Source organism: Halichoerus grypus, chromosome 8, assembly GCF_964656455.1.
Source record: "Halichoerus grypus chromosome 8, mHalGry1.hap1.1, whole genome shotgun sequence".
Classification (NCBI taxonomy): domain Eukaryota; kingdom Metazoa; phylum Chordata; class Mammalia; order Carnivora; family Phocidae; genus Halichoerus; species Halichoerus grypus.
The window spans coordinates 143681429-143706553 of record NC_135719.1 but is presented as its reverse complement, the minus strand read 5'-3'; the positions used below and the strand labels follow the sequence as shown (position 1 = coordinate 143706553).

At 35.9% G+C, this 25125-nt stretch overlaps 1 protein-coding gene across 6 annotated transcripts in view; it reads right to left on the bottom strand.

Annotated features, from left to right (window-relative positions):
* Window positions 1-3030: 3030 nt before the first annotated feature.
* The window catches only part of PAPOLA (poly(A) polymerase alpha), a 58837-nt gene continuing 36742 nt past the window's right edge, over window positions 3031-25125 (bottom strand). The window contains exons 15-22 of one of the 6 annotated variants that reach the window (XM_036104700.2): window positions 24477-24586; window positions 20322-20443; window positions 16437-16579; window positions 13670-13770; window positions 13221-13441; window positions 9482-9544; window positions 7554-7628; window positions 3031-5219 (exon numbers count right to left, since the gene is read on the bottom strand). In XM_036104700.2, coding sequence (XP_035960593.1) covers window positions 5124-5219; window positions 7554-7628; window positions 9482-9544; window positions 13221-13441; window positions 13670-13770; window positions 16437-16579; window positions 20322-20443; window positions 24477-24586 — 931 coding nt within the window. In that variant the 3' untranslated portion in view covers window positions 3031-5123. The remainder of the gene's footprint in view (window positions 5220-7553; window positions 7629-9481; window positions 9545-13220; window positions 13442-13669; window positions 13771-16436; window positions 16580-20321; window positions 20444-24476; window positions 24587-25125) is intronic. The other 5 variants (XM_078054178.1, XM_078054180.1, XM_078054179.1 and 2 more) reach the window with 5 other exon arrangements.

Sequence of the window (25125 nt, the reverse complement as noted above, 5' to 3'; positions counted from 1 at the left end):
AATCTGTTGAATCAGAAAATAGCATCTTACAAATTAATTAAATGAAACACTTCTAAAAGGCTTACAGTCTTTTTAAGAAACTTGGCCTTCCTTTTTTTTTTTTTTTTTTAATCGGGTCATAATCACCTAATATGAAATTAAAAGCATCCAAGTTAGGTGAAAACAGAGTATACAGTCTGGATACTTCCAAATATTGAGATGCATGAGACTCACACTAGGTGATACTTTATCATTTTCACTATTAATTATATTACACTCAGCCTGAGACTTAAACTTAATGGTTTTCCCTCTAATCTGTTTATATTTCTATCCACTGATGCAATGGTTTGAAAAATATTCAACTATAGGTAAAGCAAATTTTATAAAATGTACTGAAGACTATGATAGTATGTAACTGAACTTATACTGTTCCAAAAATGTATTTTTGCTGTAGTATGTCTCAGGTCACTGGTCTTACGGCTGCGAGGTCTGTGCTCAGGTGGGAAAAAGCAACTCTGCTGCTAAGATTGTCAGTGGCAAGTTCAAGCACAGGTTTAATCAGCTGTGGGGGCTCCTAGACCCTCACCATTTATTCCATGTTGTAAATCAAAATCCACATGCCCTTAGGCTTTCCCTGGCCAATTCTGGCACCTAAGGAAGAGGGAGGGTTGAGGGTGTAGCATAAATCCATCCTCACCAGTAAAAAACAAACAAGAACAACACATACTAAACAAAACTCTAAGCTGGGTGGCAAGGAGGAAACTATTTTTGATTTAAGGGATTATCCTGTACCTTAGAAATATCACAGCAAAAAATATAAAGCTTTGATGAAAGCACACAACAGACTACTTCTGTTTTTCATTTCGAAAGAGGATCCATTTCCCGTCCTACCAGTGCAATTTAAAGATACCCAAAACAGAAGGAAAGTGAATGCACTGTCGTATTTAAAGTATATTTTCAAAGTTAACATTTTAAACAGTTGGTGGCTAAGCTGTAAAATCTAAACAATACTCTGCCCTTTGTAGATATGATTTTTAGCTATCTGTAAATGTGAATCATTTTTTAAAAAGGTAATTGCAGGAAGAAAGCATAATAACTGAAATCACCACCTTTCACACAAACCTGAGCTTTCTGAAATGTGAACTTGAGCATAGCCTTAATTCTACCCTTTCGAGGAAAGGCCTGTGAATTGGGAGATGAGGAAAGAAAAAAAATGCACTTAAAATTCCATCCCGTTCAGCAAAATCCATGTATGATTGATCACTGATCAGCGACAATGATGTTCGCAGAACACTGAGACAAAAGTATGTCTCTGAGGAAGAGAAGCAGAAGTTGAAATGACTTCCCAAGTATATGAAATCAGTTCTAGGATGAAGTATACGCAACCACTTCTAAAATACATGGCTCAGAAATACTGATGCCATCTTTCCTGGTGCCAATAAAGCTACATAAGATGTCACAAGGATGTTTAAACTGGTAAGTATAGAGAAAGGATGAATAAATTGATTACACAAATATAAAAAACAAACACTACACGGAATTAAACAGACCACTTGTCGCTATATGACTGAAAGTCATGTTTATTAGAGAACACACTTAATATTTCATGTACCAACAAGTTCAGCTCTTAAGACAGCATCCATTTGTGATTCTGGTTTGGAAAAAAAAAAAAAAAAAAAACTAACAGTAAAGGAATAAAACAGAGAATTAAAAAAAAAAAACAAAACATACAATTCAGGCTAAAAGCAACTAATTTTCCTTGTGCTGTTCTTTTATTAGAATTAAAATAGGCAAAAGTATATCCAAAGGATTATTCAATGCCTTTTTAGATAAACAGTTTCTCTTTTTGCTTAAATGCATTTAAGTGCACGAACAGTTAGCATTCCCAGGGCTTGGTCTACAAGCTTATGTATGTTAATGATTTACCCTTTCATACATCAATTACTACTTGGAGCTGCTGATCACTTATTGCCACCTTGAGTGCAGCCAGAATTAATACTACGCAGAGCTCTAAAACATTTTTCTGTGTGGAGAAAAAAAACAGAGGTGTTAATTAGAAAAATACAAACTTTATTCCAGAATATACCCAGAGCCACAAAACACACCTTTACTTGTTTTACTAATTCAGCAAGATGCATGAAAAGCCAAAAGACCATGTGGGTGATCAGTCAGAAAGTGGGCTATTCAGTCCCATGTTTAGGTGTCTATCGAGGTAGAGGAAGTCCCGCAAGTTCAACTCTGTGGGTGTGAACAATGGAGCAAAGGGTAATTTGCACAGTATCTTCCCTTTTCCTAATACTCCCAAAAGCTTAATGAAAAGTCATCCCATGTTGCAGTCGTATATTGTTTTATATATAATAAAGGTATTAGAATTTGGAATTTCAGGAACGAAATACACAAGACTGCATGTCCATTAGAATAATGACTTTAACATCAGGAGGTCCATCCCTCCACTCAGGGCACTTAAGACAGCCATACTCAGGAGCTGGCCACTACAAACATACAAAGCAGTTCCCTCCTAACCCATGAGTTTAGTATGCAATGCTGAGCACCTGGGGGTTTAAGAAAAGCAGTATCTGATTTGGGTTTGGTGAAATGAGAAAGAGCAGATCCTAGCCGGTCTGTGGTCTGTAATCCTAAACTCACTGAAAAACAACAGTGCCACCTGCTGACACAGAAATAACTGAAAACCAAAAGCTTTGAAAAGGAAACCAATCAGCAGTACACTGTCTACGTGCATGAAACAAATATACGGAAAAGGCGTATCGTCTACATACACAAAATAAATACTGTAGACAAGGGGACAGCTGAGAGTGAATTATTAGTAACTACATTCACATTTTCCTCCCAAATGATCATTTATATGAAAAATCGTGACCACGGAAGGTATCAGTTAATACTAGGCTGCATAAAACTAAAGCATAAATTAACCAGAAGCAAATCTTTTCTAAATGTAAGCAAAGTAAATTCTTTTGCAAATCTTCACTTATGGCCATACCATAAACTTAAAAGTAGAACCGATTTATCACTGAAAAAACAAGAGAAACAAAGTCAGTCAAAAGAAACCAGCCAACTGTGGGATTGTGCTGTTTTTTTTTTTTATTGTGTTTTCAATGGAGAAATACATCATCTGTTTACAAAATAGCTCTTGAAAAATACAAGGAGTACAGATACTATAAAACAAAGCAAACTCCAGTCATGAGACACTACATACATCATGCGAAAGCAACAGTCTGATCTCCAGGTTATGAAAACTAGAATTAAAAAGTCACTACACAGAAAAGGTCCAAGTTTCCAGCTTGGCAAAACTTGGGTGCAGTTACATGAAACGTTTAATAAACTGAATTTTTTTTTCCCCAATGTGTAAACAAAATGACAAGACTAAATCTGTGCCTGGCAATTTCAATCTAACTCTGAAGCTACACAAGACACACAGACACCTTGTACACTTCACCTGTTAGCATGACCATCTTTTTTTCTTAGGTGGTGGGAGGAAGGGCAAGGTGAGTGTGCGGAGCGAAGATGTGGGAAGCGGAAACACTGTCTACTAGACATCATAAGGTACGGTGAAAAGAAAGCCTCAATTAATGCATAGCCTAAGGGGAAAGACTACACTCCAACTTTGGAAAATTAATTTAGAAGGACAGGGGAAGAGTTTAAGTAACTGCAGTTTAACATGAAAAATGCACATGTGATAAGAATGGAGCACAATGAAAGATTCATAAACATGCTCATCAGAAAATCTGTTAGGTCTGCTTTGTCCAGATTAGGAAAGAATAACTAAGTTTATCAACATCTGGCACCCCTCATACTTCGTGAAGATGGATGCTCTGCTGCTTAATTATGAGGACTTCTTTTCTTTGCAGAAAGGAGTTCCTAACCGATTGATCGGATAAAACAAAATGAAAAAGGAGTAGAGAGCTGACTAGATGCCAAGTGCTTGCTAGAAATGATTTTTAAAATGTTTCTACATGTAAAATTTACTGACAAATTTTGGTCAACCATTTAAAAATAAAAATTAGTTTAAAATTCTTGGAGAAAATGCCTTTTTGCCCACGTTTAAAATTGAAAATCAACTTTACTACAGAGAGGAGTTCTGTGGAGTGTACAAAATTCCGCATGTCCAGAGATCAAATGGCCGTCCCGGATAGGGCATCATGCATTTTTCTTTTAGTCGCCCTAAAGTTTCAGCCACAGGACCAAAATTTAGTGTTCTGTGCCACATGGCCACAGGATCATTGGTTTCACATCATGGCTTAAGAAAATACTGGCATTTTGTTTCTTATGAAATTAAGTTCTACCTTATGCATACAAGCAAAAAGGGAAAAAGAAAAGGGGGAGGGAGCAAAAAGCTTTGTTTCAAAGACAACAGATTGAAGGCAAAAGAATATGGAGCTTTAATAAGCTCAAAGAAATATATTTGCTGGCTGATCGCTGATTTGTATGCACTCTAAACAATTCTATAAATAAAACCAATATATCATTTCTTAATCATGACCCCATCAAAACCAACTATTTCCTAATTATTCTTTCAATGTCAAATATATACCCTTAGAGTTGACATTTCATTTTTAAGGGTTGCAGCTACCGCACAGGGACTGAACTAGATGTCCTCTCATCCTTTCTCTGAAGTAGAACAGTACGCCACCGCACAATGGTATCCAATTTGAAGACTAATGGTAAAGGAAATTTTTCAGGAAAAAATGAAAATCCATCAAGCTGAAAATCTAAAATTAGTTCTACTTTCTAATAAAAAAATACATAAAAGTGCATCATCGAACAAGGAATTCTTATGCCAGTTTGTATTGCAAATTTTCCAAACAATGCATCAAACATAAACCCAATCCAGATGTCAATTATGGATACAAATATAGCTTGAGGTTTTTTTTTTTTTTTTTAAAGGCAGTAATTTTTTGAAATAGTTAATGCAACTGTTGCTAACACAATAATAATAGTACTCCTGGCTTCACATACTAACCTGGACTTCCGATCAAGTGCTGATTAGCCCAGTAAGGGAGGTCACAAAAAAAACCTATATCCATTTTCAGTCATGTCTAGTCTTGTACCCTCCATTCTCCTTTTTTAGCATTTGAAGACAACAGGTTGAGTTGGCAGATATTGTTTATGGACCCCTGAGGTTGTTTTTACCGATTCAATCTCAGTTTTATTGAATTCTTGATAACAGGAATAGGATTTGCAGGGAGAGCAGGGATATCAGAAAGGTCTGTACTGGATGTTTTCTGAGAACGAAAGCAAAGAACACAACATTGTTCAAAGCACTGTAACTTAAAAATGAGATTTACTTTCCACTGCTTTACTTTCTAAGAAATGGATGGGACCCTACCACAGAAGTATTAAAAATTTAAAGAGAAACAAGAATGAAGTGCAAATAAAAAACATGACTATTACTATAAAACTATTTGTTCTACACTTGTAATTTTCAAATAATAAAATATGAATGTTTTAGCAATACACAGAAAACTCCTAAGTAATTTTAAAATACAACTTTCATAGACACACTCCTCTAAGAATGACCTGTCATATAATTATTAAAGTCATGTTAAACTGTATTTACTTGTAGTAACACTAACAGCTGTGATGGTGACTGGTGCTGGAGCGCCCCCGTGTGGGAGAACACACACAGGCGCGGCAGTTACCAGGACATTATTTTCTGACCCCTATACATTATAAAATTAAATCTATACAACTCAGCAATAATTTAGTTATTCTAAATTTTAGGAAAACTTCATGTTAAAAAAGTTTAAATCACAAGGCTTCTTTAACATTCAAAAACAGAGAGAGAAATTTTTAAATGTTTTATTATGGGAAATTCCAAGCATCCACACAAGTAGAGCGCATTCTATGATGAATCCCATGTAGCCATTACCGAGCTTCGCCAGCGGCCCAACCAGAACCATCCACCGTCCCCCCACCTTCACTCCCAAGCTTACTCTGAAGCAAATCCCAGAGATGCTACCATTTTGTCTGTAAGTATCTCAAAACAATAAGGATTCTTTATTACACATACCCACAATATTATAATCATCTCCCCAGAAAGAAATATACCCGTTGTATCACCAAATATAGGGAATTTTTTTTTTTTTTTTTTTTTTTTTGGTAATCAACATCATCACTCTTTTTATTAACTGGGTGATTTTTCTCTCAATGGCTCTACAAATCTTTACATTAGAAATTAAGTTCTACCTCCCCATAAAAATACAAAAAGGCAAATACCCACAAGTACTCATCACCATAGGGATGAACTTAATAAAAGAGAAAACTAGAAAACAGTCCCCCAGAGTAATGTGGCAGGCCCCCAGAGTAATGTGGCAGTCATATCACAGGAGCTCAAGACCGACAGACTACTTTGTCCGTGTATCAATGCCAAGCACATTTCCTCATGTTGCTTTAGTTACTTCCTCCACCCCAAATTTTTATTAGATAAGTTCTGGAATAAATGACATTCCAGAAATTCAACATGATATTTCTCTCTTTAGAGGCTATGAGGGTTAATAGTTAGCAAAAACACATCTTAAAATTATCACATTAAAATAACTCTGGGGCGCCTGGGTGGCTCAGTCGTTAAGCGTCTGCCTTCGGCTCAGGTCATGATCCCAGGGTCCTGGGATCGAGTCCCACATCGGGCTCCCTGCTCGGCAGGAAGCCTGCTTCTCCCTCTCCCACTCCCACTCCCCGTGCTTGTGTTCCTGCTCTCGCTATCTTTCTCTGTCAAATAAATAAATAAAATCTTTTAAAAAAAAAAATTTTTTTTAAATAAATAAATTAAATAAATAAATAAATAAATAACTCTGAGCCACAAAGCAGCAAAATATCACTGCCTCAGTTCAGCAGCCTCACTGTGAGCATCAATGATCTCAGTGGTCTTGCAGAGGGTCACCAGTTCAACATCTACTTAAAGAAAATATTTACTTTGTGTCAGAATATGACCTAGACTTTGAAGTATACTCAGTTTTTGAAAGGGTTCAAAAAGAAAATCATTGTTTCACAAACAAAATGAAGGTTCACAAATCAGTATTAAAAAAAAAAGAAAGAAAAGATTCTAGGTGCCTACTGTATGTAAGAAGGGACTATCACAATTTCTAGGACAAATGAAAAATAATTTGAAAGAATTACGGGTTACATTAAATTAACAATTGAAAATCAGAAGTAAAATGTGAGACAAACACATTTTAAAAAGAAAAAAATCATTTTAACCTCACAAAAAGATCCACAAAGATGTTTTTTAGTTCTGTCATGATTTAAAATTCACTCTTTGATCTGTAAAGAAAACCTTTATATGAATACTGCATATTGTGACTAGTGAGGATTTAAATAATTTGCAATATCAAATAATATATAAGGGGATGAGTTAGCATCTTGACAGTGCAAAACAACGTTTCTATCAAATCTGATGCTCTACCTTTAAACTACGATACACACATTGATAGGCTAGCGAGTAACTACTGTTACAGAGAGAATTTTAATAGTCTTCTTGTATATGCTCATTTTAATTCATTACACCACACTAATCTTAACAACATTTACAAACTCTCCTTGCTTTTTGCACTTAGTACCTGAGAGGCCAACAGAGAAGCCGCTGTGTGAATAGTTTCTGATTGAGTTGTACTTGTCTCTGTATCAAGTTGTTCCTGTGAGACAAAGAGGACGGGGGAGGAAAGAGACTTAAAAAAAAGAATAAAAGAACATGACTGGGTTTGGTGGCTAATAAAGAAGACAACTTGGAAAACAGGAGGATCAAGAGAAAGATGGGACCACATCACAAAATCATGTAGTGAGCCTGGCCGCAGGCCGCCTCGCCCTTGTCACATACACATACATTTCTATTTATCTACTTCGTATTTATGGGCATGGTCAGAGTATCTCCTGACTTTCCAGCTACTTCCAACTTGGACATTTGGAGCAAATAATAATTAAAGACACGCACAGGCACATTATGAAATGTTGCCCAGACAATAATTAACACACTACAAACCTAAGCCCTAGCTATGTGAAAAAGAACAAAACCCAGTTAATATTATTAAATAAAATTACCTTTTCAAAAGGATAAAAGCTGTTCCCACACCTTCGATTAAAAGTAGAAAAAAAGTCCCTAAAACATTCCTTTTTTTTTTTTTTTGGTTTCTCCTCCCCTCCTCAATAATCAATGCAGGGATCTATTATAAATATTATGAGAAAATACCAGGAGAACCATGTCATGCCACTGCTCTCAACGTTTTTAAAGCTGTGCACAAAACAGAATACTACATATATACACAAACAAATGAAAATAAATATGTAAAAACCTGAATTTCTATAAAACATATACAGTAATAAAACAATGAAATGTCAATTTTCTCTTATGAAACGGAACGGGGTAAACAGGATGCAGGTAACAGAAATGGAAGTTCAGGCTTTCTGAAGCACAAACTGGGAGTTATGCATCGAGTTTTAAAAGTAAGCATACTATTTGCCTCAGTAACTCCTCTTTCATTAATTTATTCTAATAAATATAAATGGATGGCAGGTATTTACCTACAGTCAGTACTATAGTAAGAAAGAACTTTCTTTTTTTATTAGAAACAACTGCTAACTACTGGGAACTGGTTGAATAAAACAGAGTTACAGCCTTCAGACAGCTTACTAATATTTTGTAAATGACATAATCACAGGAACATTCTTCCTGCTTTACAGAGTGAGTAAAGATTTGAGAGCAAAGGCACTGTATGTTTGCCCAAATAAAATCTACAGGCACCAAAAGAATATTTGCTCAAATGTCGATTATGGGAATAATTTTGGAAGAGGATTTCCAAATTTTCTACCTTAAATAAGAGGAAAAAGTTAAAAGCCTTCAGTACATTTCAATTTTTGAAAAAATGGTGTTTGGACTCTAATACGGTGTGGCTAAACCACGCTCTCACCTCAAGCCCCATGCACCCCAGGGCTCTTGCCAGAACTTTCTGCCAAAAACTGATTCTCAAAACAGACCATACGCCCACCCACGGAGTAAGATGACCTTCTTATCTTGGACCGCCCCAAATCCTACACATCCTTCAAGGACTACGTCAAATACGACATGGTCTTTCTACAAAGCCTCTTCCTGTTTCTTCAGTCAGAAATAACGTCCCACTGCTCCTGTCCCTCACCACCCCAGCAGCCTCAATTACTTTGATCTTCTTTGATAATATAATTAGTTGCTTCTACCTCTTATCTTCTCTACTTAATTTTAAGTTCTTTTAAAGGCACACAACATGCCTCACTCATCACTTTATTCCGTTCAGTGTCCACCCAGATTACCCTGCATTTAGTAGGACCTCAAACATTTGAGAAATTCACTTTCAGCATTATAAATTAACATTCAAAAGGGACGAACACTTCTCTAAAAACAATACTGAAAACAACCTAAAACCTATAGAACAAAAGACAGTACAATATTCTAGAGACATTTCTATCACATCTTCTGTACTCTTAATTGTGTATGTATTCCAAGGCTAAATAAGTATACCTTTGTTTCTGTTTTATCATGTCCACTCAAAGCAAGACAGTTAGCATCTTCGCTTGTTTCATCCTGTTTTTGAAAAAAAAAGCTTTATTCTCTAAAATGAAAAATTTAGATTATTTGCCAATCAATGCTTTAACTGATAAAAATTTTTTAAATTATAAAATAATTTAACCTGTAAGATCAACTATGGCCTTAAAGTAGATCACTCATTCATTTGAAAAAAAATTTTTAATGTAACATATTTAATTTGGCTTCAGTATCTTCCGAACAAAGAATATGAAGAAAGCTGTTACTGTTGATCAACACCACCTAAATCACATTCCTAAAACCACTAAGTTCATAAAATATTTTTTGTCAGGAAGAGAAAAAAAGAGTTCATTGATCAAACAATTTAGAAACTTGGAATCCTATCGATAGACCCCCATTCTGGGAAATTCACATACATATTAGCACTTTTTATAAAAGGTTCTGAGAAGTTCTATAAAGAATACCTCTTTAACTTTCCCAAACTTAATTAACCACAGAATCCCCCCGCTTAGTAAAACTTAGTAACATCCTGAAGAACTGGAGGTTTGAGAAATGCTCTCTTCCAGTCTTAATTTTTTAATTTATTATAATTATATTCAAAAACAACTCATTTTCGGTAAAGAAAGCAAAAGAGAAGCCAAAGATGGCTGTACTTTCCCATTCCTGCAGTGACTTGCAATTAACACCCCTTTAAGAAAAACTATTTTAACCCTAATTTCTCTGCTGTATTTACTAGGGAAAATTATAATTTTAAATGTAGCTTTATAACAAGACATAGAAACTATGTTTCTATGAGTAGAAGAGATTTAACAGTAATATAAACCAATTCTAATAAGGACCTTATCTGTATCCTGCAAACGTTACAAACTTCAAAAACAGTAATGATAACAGGGCAAATATCAAACCTGACTGGATATGTAACACTAAGAAATTATTGCTAATACTGGTAAATATACTGATATATACACACACACATATATATAAATACACACACACATATATGGTGATAATATACTATAGTTGTGTTTTCAGAAATCTTTATCTTTAGATACACACAGAAAATATTTATGGCTGAAATGATACGCCTGGGATTTGCTTCATAACAAGGGGAAAGGAAGTAGATGTGTAGATGAAGCAGGCTGGCCGTGAGCTGTTAACTGCGGAAGCTAAGTGATGCAAACAGGACTGTTCATTATAATTTTGTACATGTTTGAAATTTTCCATAAGAAAAAGTTTAAAAATAGATATATAGCATCATTTAAGCATACAATCCAGGGCAAACATTTGTCTATTTTTATTTTACACCTTCGCATATGATGCAAATTAAGCAGCAGTATACCTCCTGACCACCCCTGAACCCCTCCTGTCTATACACATGTTAGTGCATGATTAATTAAGACCAGTGTTTCTTTCTGGTTTGTTAAAATTTCTAGTAACAAGTACTCATTAACAGAGAATAAAAGATCCGGTTTAGGAGAGCTCCAAAATGATGATATTCATAACAATCTTCTCCTTTAGCACCATGAGATTTAGGCCTGGGTTCTATTCCTGACTCTGACTTTAATTAGCTTTATAAATGGAAAAACCACTGAAACTCAAGGTCCTCCTTCTGGGAAATGAGATCAGCCTGTAAGATACCTAAGATCCTCAGGTCTCTTCTATATCATAAAATTGTTTTTTGTTAGTCAACTCCATGAAGCCGCCATAAATAAAACCCAGACTGTGAGAAAACATTAAAAAACAAAACAAAAATTGCAAGGAAAAAAGGAAGGGAAATCTGTTTTAAAAAATACTTAAGAGAAATCAATCAATAGCTACATAGGGATCTTATGTAGTTACAGAATGGAACAAACAAAGACTTAAAAAAAAAAAAAATCAATGATGATGCAATCAGGGTCGCTTGAGCACTAACTAGATATTTGATTTTTCTAAGCGGGATAAGTTTATTGTTTATGCTTTCTTTTTTGTAATCCTTATCTTTTAGATACATGATTTTAAAAATACTGACGAAATGATATGATGTCTGGACTGTTAATCTCCATAGTCCAGACAGAGGAAGATGGAAAAGGCCAAAAGAATGAAGGGTGTAGGGACTGGTGGAGCCCCCTGCACCCGAAGCTACACAGTGGGTACGCAAGCACAGGAAATGACTCTCTTTACTTGTGTATAGACTTAAAATTGTCCATACTAAGTAAAAAAAATCCTATATTCCTATTGCCTCTCTATCTAGACAGGAACCAGGAGTGTTTTCTACCAAAGTAGTGCAAATGAACCTACCAGCATTATGCCGGTACACCGTGAGTCAGAGCTCTCCGGAGCCGTTAAGGGATTAAACCATTAACAGAAGTAAACAGAATGAACAGGCATCTCCAGTTATGCTTACATATACTTACTGAGATAAAAAGAAATGTGAATTCTGCAATGCTCTGCCAACTCCAAACAAGTATCAATAGACACAATGTGGAGTTCCACCAAAATCAGCACATTTTTAGGTTGCTGCACAACAGAGTCGTGCAGCACTAGGGGGTTTGAATAAAAGATTCCCAGGCCTAACTTCTGGAGTCTCTGATTCAGTGTATCTGGAGGAGGCCGTAAAATCTCTATTGGGGATGGGGGGAATCACTCTGAAAAATTCTCATGTACAAGCAAGGCAGAAAATCACTGCCTTAAGAAATAACTACGCAGACGGGTTTTCAGAACACGTGTTATAAAGCATGATATGATATAATCATTCTTCATTCAGCATCATTAGAGTAACAAAATTCATCAAATTATTCATATTTAGTTAATAGTGACCATATCCAAAAAAATCTAAACCCAAAGGATTCAGAATAAGCTGGGGAATAGAACACTTACAAATTAGAGATAATAATATTTCACTATTACAGATCAAAACACTCCCATGAGAAAAATCCAGATTTTTTTTTTCCCTTTCTAAAGAAACTTTGGTGAAATGAGTAAACTCCTAAGTAACAAATTTTCAACCAAAAATCACAATGAAATTGGAGTTTTTGGACTGTCATCTCTGGGGCAACAATGACTGTTCTACTAACAGGAAAACAACATGAGAGTGATTCCAGGGAGCAATGAAATTGTGTAACAAGGCTACTTACTTCTGTTTTATATTTTAAAACACACACCAAAATCCATGTACACTTTTAATGGTTTCCCTAAAACTGAGACTTTGGCAAGGTAAATTGGCCACTATAAAAAGTGAAAGTATTGCTAAAAAATTTCCTGAAGGGCTGGAGGAAGTAATCATTCAAGGTCTCAAAATTAATCTGACTTTGCAACTATGGCCAGTTATTCAGTAAGAGTTCCTTGAAAACCTCATATTCAGTAACCCTGTAATAACAAGTACAGTGTAAGAAACTCCAAAACTCCATTTGGATCACAGAACTGTGTCCAAAGGGGCTATCAAAGAATCAGTACACATAAAAGACACAGCTGTGAGAGAATAAGACACTGGGATGACATACTAAACTGTGTTATAGACTAGACAAGCTAAGTTTAAATGAGGCACAGCTTTATGGAAGAGGTAGTCACTGAGAAGAGTAGAAGGGTGAAGAGAGACTATGGCCCTAAAGCACTACCTAAACTTTTTCTAAAAGCTTTCTTCCTTGCTGCTTCTCAATTCTGGCTCACAAAGATTTTCTTCTACTGGACTTTAAAATAGGCAGGCTGGTATTCCCAAGGCTAACTAATATATAGATACCTCTTCTGTTTTGGTTTTCTTAGGACTCTCTTCTTTATGAGGTGAGGATGTCCTCTTGACTCCTACTATAGGATTAGGTATTTTTGTTGCTGCATTTCCTGAAGGTCTAGGTGGTGGGTTTACCAGACGTGTTGAAGAAACAACTCTGGAGACCGTAGGCTTTGGTGGTGGTGAAATGGCTGGTTGTGTGGCAGTTTGAGGAATGCTTTCACTCGATGTACCTAAGTAGGTAAGTACATGAACACATAAAAATTACAATAAATCCTGTCAAAAGAAAGTTACAAGTAAAGCTTTCAGTCTCTGAATTTTATTTTATTTCATTGATAATTATACAATAGCATTAAAAAACTGAATTCGAACCACTTAATCAATAAAGCCATCTTTCCAAACGAAGGCTAACACCAACTACGGTGTAAGGATTCTCAAGCCTGTCCACCCCAGCTCCTTACCCCCTGAGCTTTCACTGGAATTTACTTGTGGCACAGAAACTTCAGTAGCCTGTGTGTTGGTCACAGATGCTGCTGTTACAGCTGGAGCAGGACTGTTTCTGCTAAAAAAGAAAAAAAAAAAAAAAGAGAGAGAGAAAGAAAAAAAGAAAAAAGTGAAAAAGCAAACAGAAAAGTATAAAATAAAATTCCATAACAAAATTTAATATGGAAGTTATTTTCTAAAGGAAATGATTCTTTGGTTTTACTTCTATGTATGTATTAGTAACTGACTTTACATGCTACAACATAACCAACAACCCAAAGCACACACTCTAAAGCAGGGCTGTCCGACAGAACCCTCTGGAACAATGTCGCAGAGCTGTGCTATCCAATATGGTAGTCACTATACAGACGCACCTACTCGGCTGGTGAGAAACTGAATATTTAACTTTATTTAATATTAATAAATTTAAATCACCACATGTGGCTAGTGACTAGCATATTAAACAGGACAGTTTTAAAAACAATCTGTATCCGATTTGGGGGAATAAACTTAATGGATTTGGGGTATAAGAAAATTCCATCCAAGGCTATAAATAAGAAAATGGTCTGAAAAATAGAAATAAGCTTCTTCATACAAAATCTAAGGGTTTGTGACACCCTAAAAACCACCCAGTGGCCCAGATATACAACAAAGGCTTTCAAAGCCATCCCTCCTCTTCTATGTGCGGGATCCCACTCCCTCCTGTCATTTCAGGAAACTCAAATCATCCATCCTTTACTCTCCTATTTCTTCAACATTTCTGTCTCAGATAAATCCTATCGCAGTTAAATAATCTCATTTTAATTACCCCTTGAAAGAAAAATAAAAGCAAAAAGTCCTCTGTGGTACTCTCGCTCCCTTGGCTATAGCTCACACTCTGCAGCTGTGGAACAGTGACGCCATGACAAGGTGGCGACACAGAAGGACTTAAGACTTTTGGTGCCTGCAAGACATTTGCACGCAACCAGGGCAATCAGCTTATTAAAGCTTTGGAGTTCACAGGGCGCCTGGGTGGCTCAGTCGATTAAGCGTCCGACACTTGGTTTCAGCTCAGGTCATGATCTCGGGGTCCTGGGATTGAGCCCCGTGTTGGGCTCTGTGCTCAGTACTGGGTCTGCTTGATTCTCTCTCTCCCTCTTTCTCTCGTGCTCTCCCAAATAAATAAACCTTTAAAAAAAATTTTTTTTAAAAAGAAAGAAAAAGCTTTGGAGTTCACTGGTACATAGAAGTAAATGAAGTCAACAAGGGCAGGTGATCCCACTCCCCCAAGGGAGAATACCAAGCGGGGACAAGTACCGTGGAGAGCGCCCTCGAGGGCACACACATCTAATGACTTAAACAGAAAGGGAGAGCCGGCCAGAGAACCACCACAGATGCAGGAAGAAAACCAGAAATAGCTGGCAAAATGGCTAGTGCATAATAAATACTCAAAATTTGCTAAGCAAATATACAATTGTAAACTTAAAATCCGGAAGTCTTATTTACAGAAGTTATTTAGCATTACATAAGAAACTAACATTGTTTAAACTTCTGAAATTACTTAATACATAGTTACTATTTTACAGACATGTGCATAAACTCAAAGTACAAAAGGCTTCTATACAAATCCCTTTGAAGATACCCTAGTATTTCCATTAAAAAAAAAAAAAAAAAGATTCTGCAAGGATACACTGGAAAAATTTATAGAAGGTTAAACATAAATATGGCTTTTTGTATTCTAGTTTTTGCCACCATAGCCATGTATTTCTTTCATAACAAAAATGTTTATCTGTGTTCAATATTTTTAAAGACACTTAATTCTTAAAAAAAAAAAAGTTTCCTATAACTAAGACCACCCCACAAAGACCTTCACCTTCCTTAGCAGGCCCCTTATATGTCCACAGATTTGTTCCCCTGCTACACAGATGTAAGCGGCTCCGGGACAGAAAGGTGATTTTATCCCTCTTGTCCATTCTCCCTAGCACACCATACAGTTCTCACTGGAGGTAGCAGAAGCCTCAATACAGAGCTTTCTTAAGATGGGGTTACGTCCCATTAAACCCATCATAAATTGAAAATACCTTAAGTCGAAAATGCATTTAATACACATAATCACCAAACATCACAGCTTAGCCTAGCCTCCTTCAAACATGCTTAGGACACTTACATTAGCCTACAGCTGGGCAAAAATCACCTAACACAAAGCCTATTTCAACATAAAGTGTTGACTATCTCATGTGATTTATCGAATATTGTATGGAAAGTGAAAAACGGAATGGCTGCATGGGAGCAGAATGGGTGTCCGCGTAGCGGCTGCTGACCTATGAGCGCAGGGCTGACGGGGTGCTTGCAGCTCGCAGTCAGGCACCGCAAGCGACTATCATACGGTATACTGTTAGCCCCAGAAAAGCTCAAAATTCAAACGTCAAAGTATGGTTTTTACTGTGTACTGCTTTTGCACCACTGTAAAGTCAAAAAATCGTAAGTCAAACCATGTTAGTCAGGGACCATCTGTATGTGAAATGAGGGATTACGGTGCTAACATTCATTCGTATCTGAATTAAGATACACCTGTCCCAAAAACGGAATACAAGTATGACACAATAGGACAAAAATAAAAATTATTTTCCCCCCAAAATAAGTTTAATTGCTATTTTTAAAAAATTAAAAGGGGAATAAATATTCTAAATAGATGACTCTAACAAGAGAGTTCATCAAATACGTTTAGTGAATAGCCACTCCACTTCATTCCCTCGCTTTCCTTACCCCTGAGAGCTGCCAGAACTGTTCAATGGACTGGTCTTCATAGCACTAGTAGGTGAAGGCACAGACATGCTGTTATCACTGTCCATAGACAAGTCGAGGCTGCTGTCATTCAGAGGCGTCAATCTGACACCTTCTGTTGAATGCTGCAATTAATAAGATATTTAGTCAAATATATCTTTATTTTACCCAGATCTTTGAAACATGAACATCTTTTACTTTGATATATGATTTCTACTACAAAGCATAAATCACTAAGTTCATGAAAACTCAGAAATGCCATGCTGACTTATAAGGTAAAGACTTCTAAGAGGCCTGACTACACTACAGTTCTTCCATGGGAGAAAAAAGGAGAAAGGAATGCTATATTAAATGTACACATTTTCCACAAGACACGCTGCACGCTAAAAAGCACTGTAATGTGAAAACACATGGATCTTAAATCAGATAACTATAAATATATACAGACACATAAACATATATATTAGGAAAAAAGTCTTAATGATAAACCCAATACTAGCAATGAATATATCTGGCTTTTGGGATTATGACCAATTTTTTTTAATCAATTTTTAATTATTCTACAATGAACATAAAATTGTGTAATGTCAAAACAACTATCAAATAAGTACAGCGTAGTACCACTTCTAAAAATCTATAAATAAATGAGGCTCTCTCAAAACCAAGAATTTCTGGTGCTCTGACTGCCAACTTAGAATTTTAACATGGTACATCTAACAGTATGAATTATCCTGTGAAAATAGAAGCAGAAATAATTTCCTGAAAGTGAAATCTAATATCCACATGTAAATCCTAATGCTAGTCCTGCTTCTTAAAAATCAAAGCACTCAAAATGTTACTTAATATAGGAAAACCAAAATAAAGCTTAAACTATGAATGTTTCTATGGGATGAAAGTTGATTTCTAAAGAACTTAGTTTCTGTTTCTACAATCAATAGTATTGCAATATCAAATTGATTTCTTCAGGTTTTTTTTTCCAGAATACTTTTAGGCCTTGGTGCTCCACTTACCTACAGAAACATTTTAATGGAAATGACTGTATTGTTGACAAAAACCCATATCCCGTGTGTGTGTGTGTGTGTGTGCGCGCGCGCGCGCTCTAGTTTCCCAAATGACAAGACATTCTTTATCTAGCACTACAGACATTGCTTCTGTACATAAATCAATATTGATCAAATGGGGAAGATGAGATTTGGCAGGATGGAGAGGAAGAGAAAGTAATGCCACTTGTTTATGAAGTCAGTTGTGAAATGAATTTTCTAATGAGCTTCTTTCCTATGCAAAACTACCAATTTCACTCTCCACCAGACAAGGATTTGTACAGTAAGTAAATTTTACTAATTCTACACAGTTACCTGCCTGACCAGGTGATCAAACACCTGTGAGACAACAGGCCACTGCTGAGGATGATCTGTGAACCCGAAGGTTTTAACTAGCTGGTTTGAACACAAAACAGTTGCTCTGCTTTGCCTTTGTCTATATCAAGTTTGGCACAAGAGACTTCAATGCCAAGCCATCATAAATGTTTTATCCACATTTTCAAATTAAAGATAAATAAAGACAGAACATACTACAGAAATAAACACATACGCTTTGCACTGAGACCTAGGTCCAATTCACGTCTCCTACTATAAAACCATGGGCAAGTTTATCAGCCACTTGGTTTCTTCTATAAAAGACAGTATCTGTGGGTTGTTTTATCATTAAATATAGAAAAACATTCGTATAGGGCTTTGCAAATAGCAGTTAATAAAAGGAAGCTATTAATAAGAGTCTAAGAGAAAGGATTCATGGATCTAGATTTCTAGATACTACTACTAAAAACAAGAAAGTGCTATTTTACTAGCAGCAACTTAGAACTAGTCCAAATGATGTCAAATAAAGGACAGATATAATCATACTGTAGCCATTTAAAAAAAATACTAAGCAGCCACATAGTATCTGTAATGTAATGTAATCTGGACACATAATAAACACCCAAAGAGCAGGTCACAAAAGGGTATGTACCATCAAAAACCTTTTAAAAATACATATGATATGTGGTTACATATGGGCACCGAATAGTCTATGTAGAAACACACACTGAAAGGTGAAAAGTAGCTATTACACGGTGATGAGAGTACAGTTAAGCTTTATTTGATAAATAAAATGTCTGGACTAAAGTTATTTCTGAACACTAATAATTTTTATTTCTAGAAGATTATATTTAGATAGATAATATCTTAATAGAATAAAAATAAAATTTATTTAAACTATACTTTGTTTCAAAAATCAACAATACCATATATATAGGGGTTTTAAAAGGTAATCTGAGGATCAAGGGTTCTGGAAAATCTAATAACCTCAGTTATATATAGATGTGTTAATAAAATAGAAATAGGTTAAGTATTAAAGAACATAACAACCTATTTACATTGACTTCTGAAAACACATAAAATGGTTATGTATTTTTACATGTAGCAAATACACATTTAAGTATGGTTGCTTAAACTTATTAATAACACCAAGGGACAATCAGAAGACAAATGTCTGGCTTGACATTTTAGTTTAAAAATAAAATTACTCAATGGCAAACTATGTATATTTTATTACAAATAAATAAAACGGCTTGAGAAAAGATCAGTACCTTTTTGCCACTTTCTAGATTATTTAGTTAACTCATAAAAGCATTAGGATGAGAGGAAAACAAGTCACATAAAAGCTTTAATGTACTAAGTTACCTTAAAAACAAAAATGCCTTTTAAAACTGCATTTTAGACCAATATAAAAAAGCAAGTACCTCTACCCCAAGTTATGGTGATAACAGAAACAAATACGAGCATTCGCTATGTGCCAAGCACCAGCCAAAACCACCTTGTTATAGGTATTAACTCATTTCATCCTCACAAAATATCTAATGAGGTAGGTAAATATATTATCTTAATTTTAGAGAAGAAGCAAATCAAGAACATGATGTTCATGATATGGCTGGCCCAAGTCTCACAGCTGGGAAGCAGTGGAACCTGAAATTGAACCAGCTTTATCTACTCCAAAGTTCTTGTCCTTGACTTAGATGCTTGTACCATAATATATGCTATACTTTTCTTTCATATTCTCTTAAATAAGATATTGTTTTACATCTTTTAAACTTGTAAACCTTATATAAAATTATTAAATAGTACATATTCATCAGAACCTTTTAAATGAACATATTAATAGATGTAGCTCTAATCCATTCATTTTCACTGCAGTGTATATTCCATTATAGAAATAAGCCACCTATTCTTGAAATCACATATAAAAATGTAATTATCATCTATGCACTAAAATTCTAATATGTCCTTTATAGTAAGTCTAAATAAGAAAAATATGGCTATAAGTTATTCAACAGGAAGCACTATTACCAGAACGACATTCTACAAAATATTAACTCTGATCACCTCTGTCTGTGATCTTTATATTCAATAACTTAATTTTTCAATAATACACATCTGTAATTCTTAACAAAACAAAGCCATTTTTATAAAAAGTCACATAATTAATTTATCCACATATTACCTAGTTTACTTTTTAAAGGAAAGGAAATTAGATACTGATGTGGGTATTAAATGGATAAGAACAGAAGACTCTGAAAGAGACTATAAGCTTACATAAAATAAGGATAGGAAGCATCGCCACTAATCTATCTGAGGTCTGCAAGTACATGCAAGAAACACGACTGGGAGCAAGGTTTCACATAATGGAACTGCTCCCTGGAACTGATTTTTAAAATGCTGTGATCTACTTCAAGCATGACTTAAACTGAGTCTAAATGTTGAAGTACTGATAGATTGAATACAGTAAAAACACTATGTTAGTAATGCTTTTGTAAGTACTTTCTAAATTTACCTTTTTCTTTTTCTGAAGAACATGATTAGGTAGTAGTTGATGGAGTTGCTTTCTTTTTACATGCATTGCAGCAATTTTCATGTCCACCTCAAACATCTTGCTGTTTATTGCTTGCCTATAAACTACACAATTAGGAAATTGTTACAAGAAATAGAAACATTTTAACAAAGGCAGTTAAACTCACCTAGGAGAAGCTATTCTAAGTAGGGATCCTTTTTTAGCAATCCTGTGCATAAAACTATCAGGCCAAAATTCTCTCTAATCTGACATAATCCATTGCTTGAGCAAACTCCAAGTACCTTTTACCACAAGGTCTATATAATGAATAAAAGCACAAAGTATACTAACTCTTCCAGTTAATTACTCTTAAGATAATAACTTTGAAGAGTAACTCTTTAAGAAGCAGAACTGGAAAAAAAAGGGCTTCTTCATACCCTTTTGTGCTACCACTATTATTTAAAATTCTAGCTCAATTATGTAACAAATGTAGCAAAAGTCAAACTTACTGACTAAACCCAAAGATACCTTTTCAAGAACCTGCAGGATAAAACCTTAACACAAGTAGTTAACATCTTCTATTACAGAATAACTCAAATAATAGAGGTCACAGGAACAAAAAGAAAATGCTAAAAATAAATTCATCTAAGTAAGTTCCAGAGAATCCCCAAATGGAAAAATCCATTCACTCAGTCATATAACAAATTATTTATTGAGTCATATAACAAATACTGTATCACACGGGGGATACAGCAGAAAATTAAGAGACCAAAAGAACTTCAGAGTCTACATTCTAGTAGGGACAATACAATAAAGAGGAAACAACGAAGTAAAATATATTTCATATCAGATGATGATAGTGCTATGGAGAAAAACTGAGTAGGGAAGAAGACAAGAAGCTCAGCATAGAAACTGAGAGGACATGAGAGAGTGGAGACCGAAATGAAAGTGAAGTAAATAAGCAAAAATAACTGATGGAACCGCAGTCCAGGAAGATCCAAGGTCAAGGACAAAATGTCCTCAGTTGAGAGCATGTCTGGAATATTTAAGTAAAACAAAAAGGCCACTGGGGAGAAGGAAAAGTCAAGATCCATAATCCCTTAAGAGAAATTCTAAAATCCCAAATGCTCCCGACACATAAATTCTTCCTATAATTGGCACCAAAACTCATCTGACAAAAATTAACCCTGATCTCACCTATTTGTGGCTATTTGGTCTCTACCTTTGCTTAATGTGAATCCTGAACAGTTCCCTGGAGAAATGTTACTGTTGCTGACTACCAAATGTTGCTCCAAGCCCCACTAGGAATTTTACTTACTAACTTTATTACCTTTCTGGCCCCAAGACATATGGAATAAAGGATTTTGAACTTGTAACAGGAAATGAGGCCACAGACATAATGAGAAGGCCAGATTAGATAAAAGCTTGCAAACCACAGTAAGGAAGGACTTGAACTTTCCAAATGAGATTGGTAGCCATTATAGGCTTGAAGTAGGCAAGACATGATTTGGCTTAATATCATTTTGGATGCTGGCTGAGAATAACTATTATCCCATTAATAGCTGGGCTAGGACAGGCCAGGGAAACTACAGTAATGGGAGTAATGCAACAGAGCAATGACAAATGGCTTGGACTAGTGTGATAGCAGTAGAAATAGCAATTAGTAGCAGGAATCTCAATGGATAGCAAAAGTAAAGGCAAAAGGATTTTTTAATGCATTAACATCAAGTTATGAGAAAAACAGGAGTCAAGGAGGACTCCAAGATTTCTAGCTTGAACAACTACAGGGATACAGCCGCCAATACCTGAGATCAGAAAGATGTGAAGTTGGAAGAGACTGGAAGTAAGAATTTGAGTACTGAAAATCCCACAAAGAATGAAGCTGGCGCAGCCACTCTGGAAAGCAGCATGGAGGTTCCTCAAAAGGTTGAAAATAGAGCTACCTGAGACCCAGCAATTGCACTATAGGGTATTTACCCCAAAGATACAAATGTAGTGATCCAAAGGGTCACCTGCACCCCAATGTTTATAGCAGCAATGTCCACAATAGCCAAACCATGGAAAGAGCCCAGTTGTCCATAAGCAGATGAATGGATAAAAAAGATGCGGTATATATATCCAATGGAATACTACTCAGTCACCAAAAAAAATAAATAAAATCTTCCCATCTGCAACAACCTGGATGAAACTAGAGGGTGTTATGCTAAGCGAAATAAGTCAATCAGAGAAAGACAATTATCAGATGATCTTGCTGATACATGGAATTTAGGAAACAAAACAGAGGATTACAGGGGAAGAGAGAAAAAAAAAGAAAAGACGAAATCAGAGAAGGAGACAAACCAAAAGAGACTCTTAAGCATAGGAAACAAACTGAGGGTTGCTGGAGGGGAGAGGGGTAGGGAGATGGGCTAACTGGGTGATGGACATTAAGGAGGCACGTGATGTGATGAGCACTGGGTGTTATAAAAGACTGATTAATCACTAACCTCTACCTCTGAAACCAATAATACATTATATGTTAATTGAATTTAAATAAAAATAAATTAATAAAAAAAAAAAGAAAAAGACAATCCCACAAAGGGGGCACCTGGGTGGCTCAATCAGTTAAGCATCTGCCTTCCGCTCAGGTCATGATCTCAGGGTCCTGGGATGGAGCCCCAAGTGGGGCTCTCTGCTCAGTGGGGAGCCTGCTTCTCCCCTTCCCCCTGCACCTCCCCCCCCCACTTGTGTGGGCTTATGCGCTCGAGCGCTCTCTCTGGCTCTCTCAAATAAAATATTAAAAAAAAAGAAAGAAAAAAGAAAATCCCACAAAGTATTCCATTAAAATGTTTCAAGGCCCAGGACAACTAAACATTTCCCTCCCAAAATAAAAGTTCCTTGAAAATCTTGATGGTTCATTAGCACAGTCTTTGATAAACTCAACTGAGATGAAATGCACAAAACAAATTTTCTAATTCAAGTATCTCTACATGATTTCTTAGTTTATAGTTTAAGTTGACATCAGAATTTTTACTCTGGAAAAAAACACTTCTGTGGCATTAAGCAAGTGGAGTTACCACCCTCCAAATCACATCCTAAAAAATCTATGAGTGTTTTTGCTCTCACGGTTATTAAGGGTTACTACTTGCTGGGGACACTATCCTTCAATGTTCCTCACCATAAAGAACTGTGCCATATTCTCCACTTATATTCCTAAAAATGAAAAACCTACTTATCAATTATCAATTATTTGAAAGAAAGCAACTCAATTTTTCGTAAGAAACAGAATATTTTTAATCTGAATTTTCCAAGAAGGCAACTACCATGTGTCTCATTTAGAGTTCATCTTGTTTCATTTGAAACTTTAACTGCCACTGAATCACCAACAGCAAGGCTGCTGATGGTCAGAATCCCGACAGCACCTGATCAGGAGCAGCTCCCAGATGTCACACTGCTAGTGATTCCACACACAGGTGCAACTGCCTGACTACGTAAGTATGCCTTCTCGTCACTGGACCTGTATATTCATCACTGTCTCTATGCATATTCACCATTCCCTTGAAAAGTTGTGCATCTATACATAGCCGTCACTTCTGTGAACTACACCCATTTGTTCTTTAGATAAACTGTTATAACTCAGTTTTATCTCTCAGGGTATAGGTCAATCTGAAATATAGCTCTAATCACCCTATACCCGTGAATCAACACTTGAGTCTGTATTTGACACAGAGAATAAAATTTCCTCACATCACCAGAAGTCTAGCTGTGTAAACGTCTAAGCTTCAAGATTACTGAGGCAGTCAGACACAGACTCAGTCTTTTACACAATCAAATACTCAGATGGTTTCTAATTTCATAAATAACTGTGAACAAATTTAAAATGGTCCTACTTAACTTTAAATCTACAATACAAAACAAAACTAAAACCATTTATGGCAGCTCTTTCTGCCCATGGGTCCTGCCCCCGTGCTTTAATAAAATCACACACAAAAAAAAACCCACTTATATATCAGACATTACTGAAACTAGTAACTAATCCAAAACATTAAAATTATTCTGATAATCACTGTTCAATATTCCCAAGTAAATTAACAGTTATTGCAAATGTCACTATGGTACACATGAAGACAAATTCAAATATGCAAGTTACGTGTTTTGATCATCCAAGGAGAGATATACCTGTATCTGTGAAAGACTGAATATCATAGGTGAGATCAACACTGAGATTTTCAGAGTTTTCTGTTTTTTTAAACACTAACCCAATCACCCACATCGTGCGAAATTCTTCCCTGCAAAGTAAGAAAAGTGTTACTAGTTTATCAAGACTTCATGAAAACGTTATCAATGTGGTTGACAACCTGAGGTATGTGGAAAAACCTGGAATACAAATGTATAAGCAAACTAAGTAAAGTTCTAAACCAAAGCTCCATCAGAACTCCAAGTCCTCCCCCATGCCTGTCCTTCATATTCCTATTACTAAGCAGGGTACTAACAGCCAATGTTAATGATGATCCCAAAGTACCAAAGGCACAACAAAAATTATGTTCAAACTAACAAGGGAAAAGGAATAACGCATTTTAGAAAAATCTGGAAAAAAAATTTATTCTAGACACAAAATTTTAACCAGAACTTAATATATATTCCTTAAGATTTTAAAACTCAGTTGAAAAGGTGGCATGAGGGGCGCCCGGGTGGTGCAGTCGGTTTGAGCATCCGACTCTTGGTTTCGGCTCAGGTTGTGATCTCATGGGTCCATGGGTCATGGGATTGAGCCCCGTGTTGGGTTCTGCACTCAGCACGGGATCTGCTTGGGTTTCTCTCTCCTTCT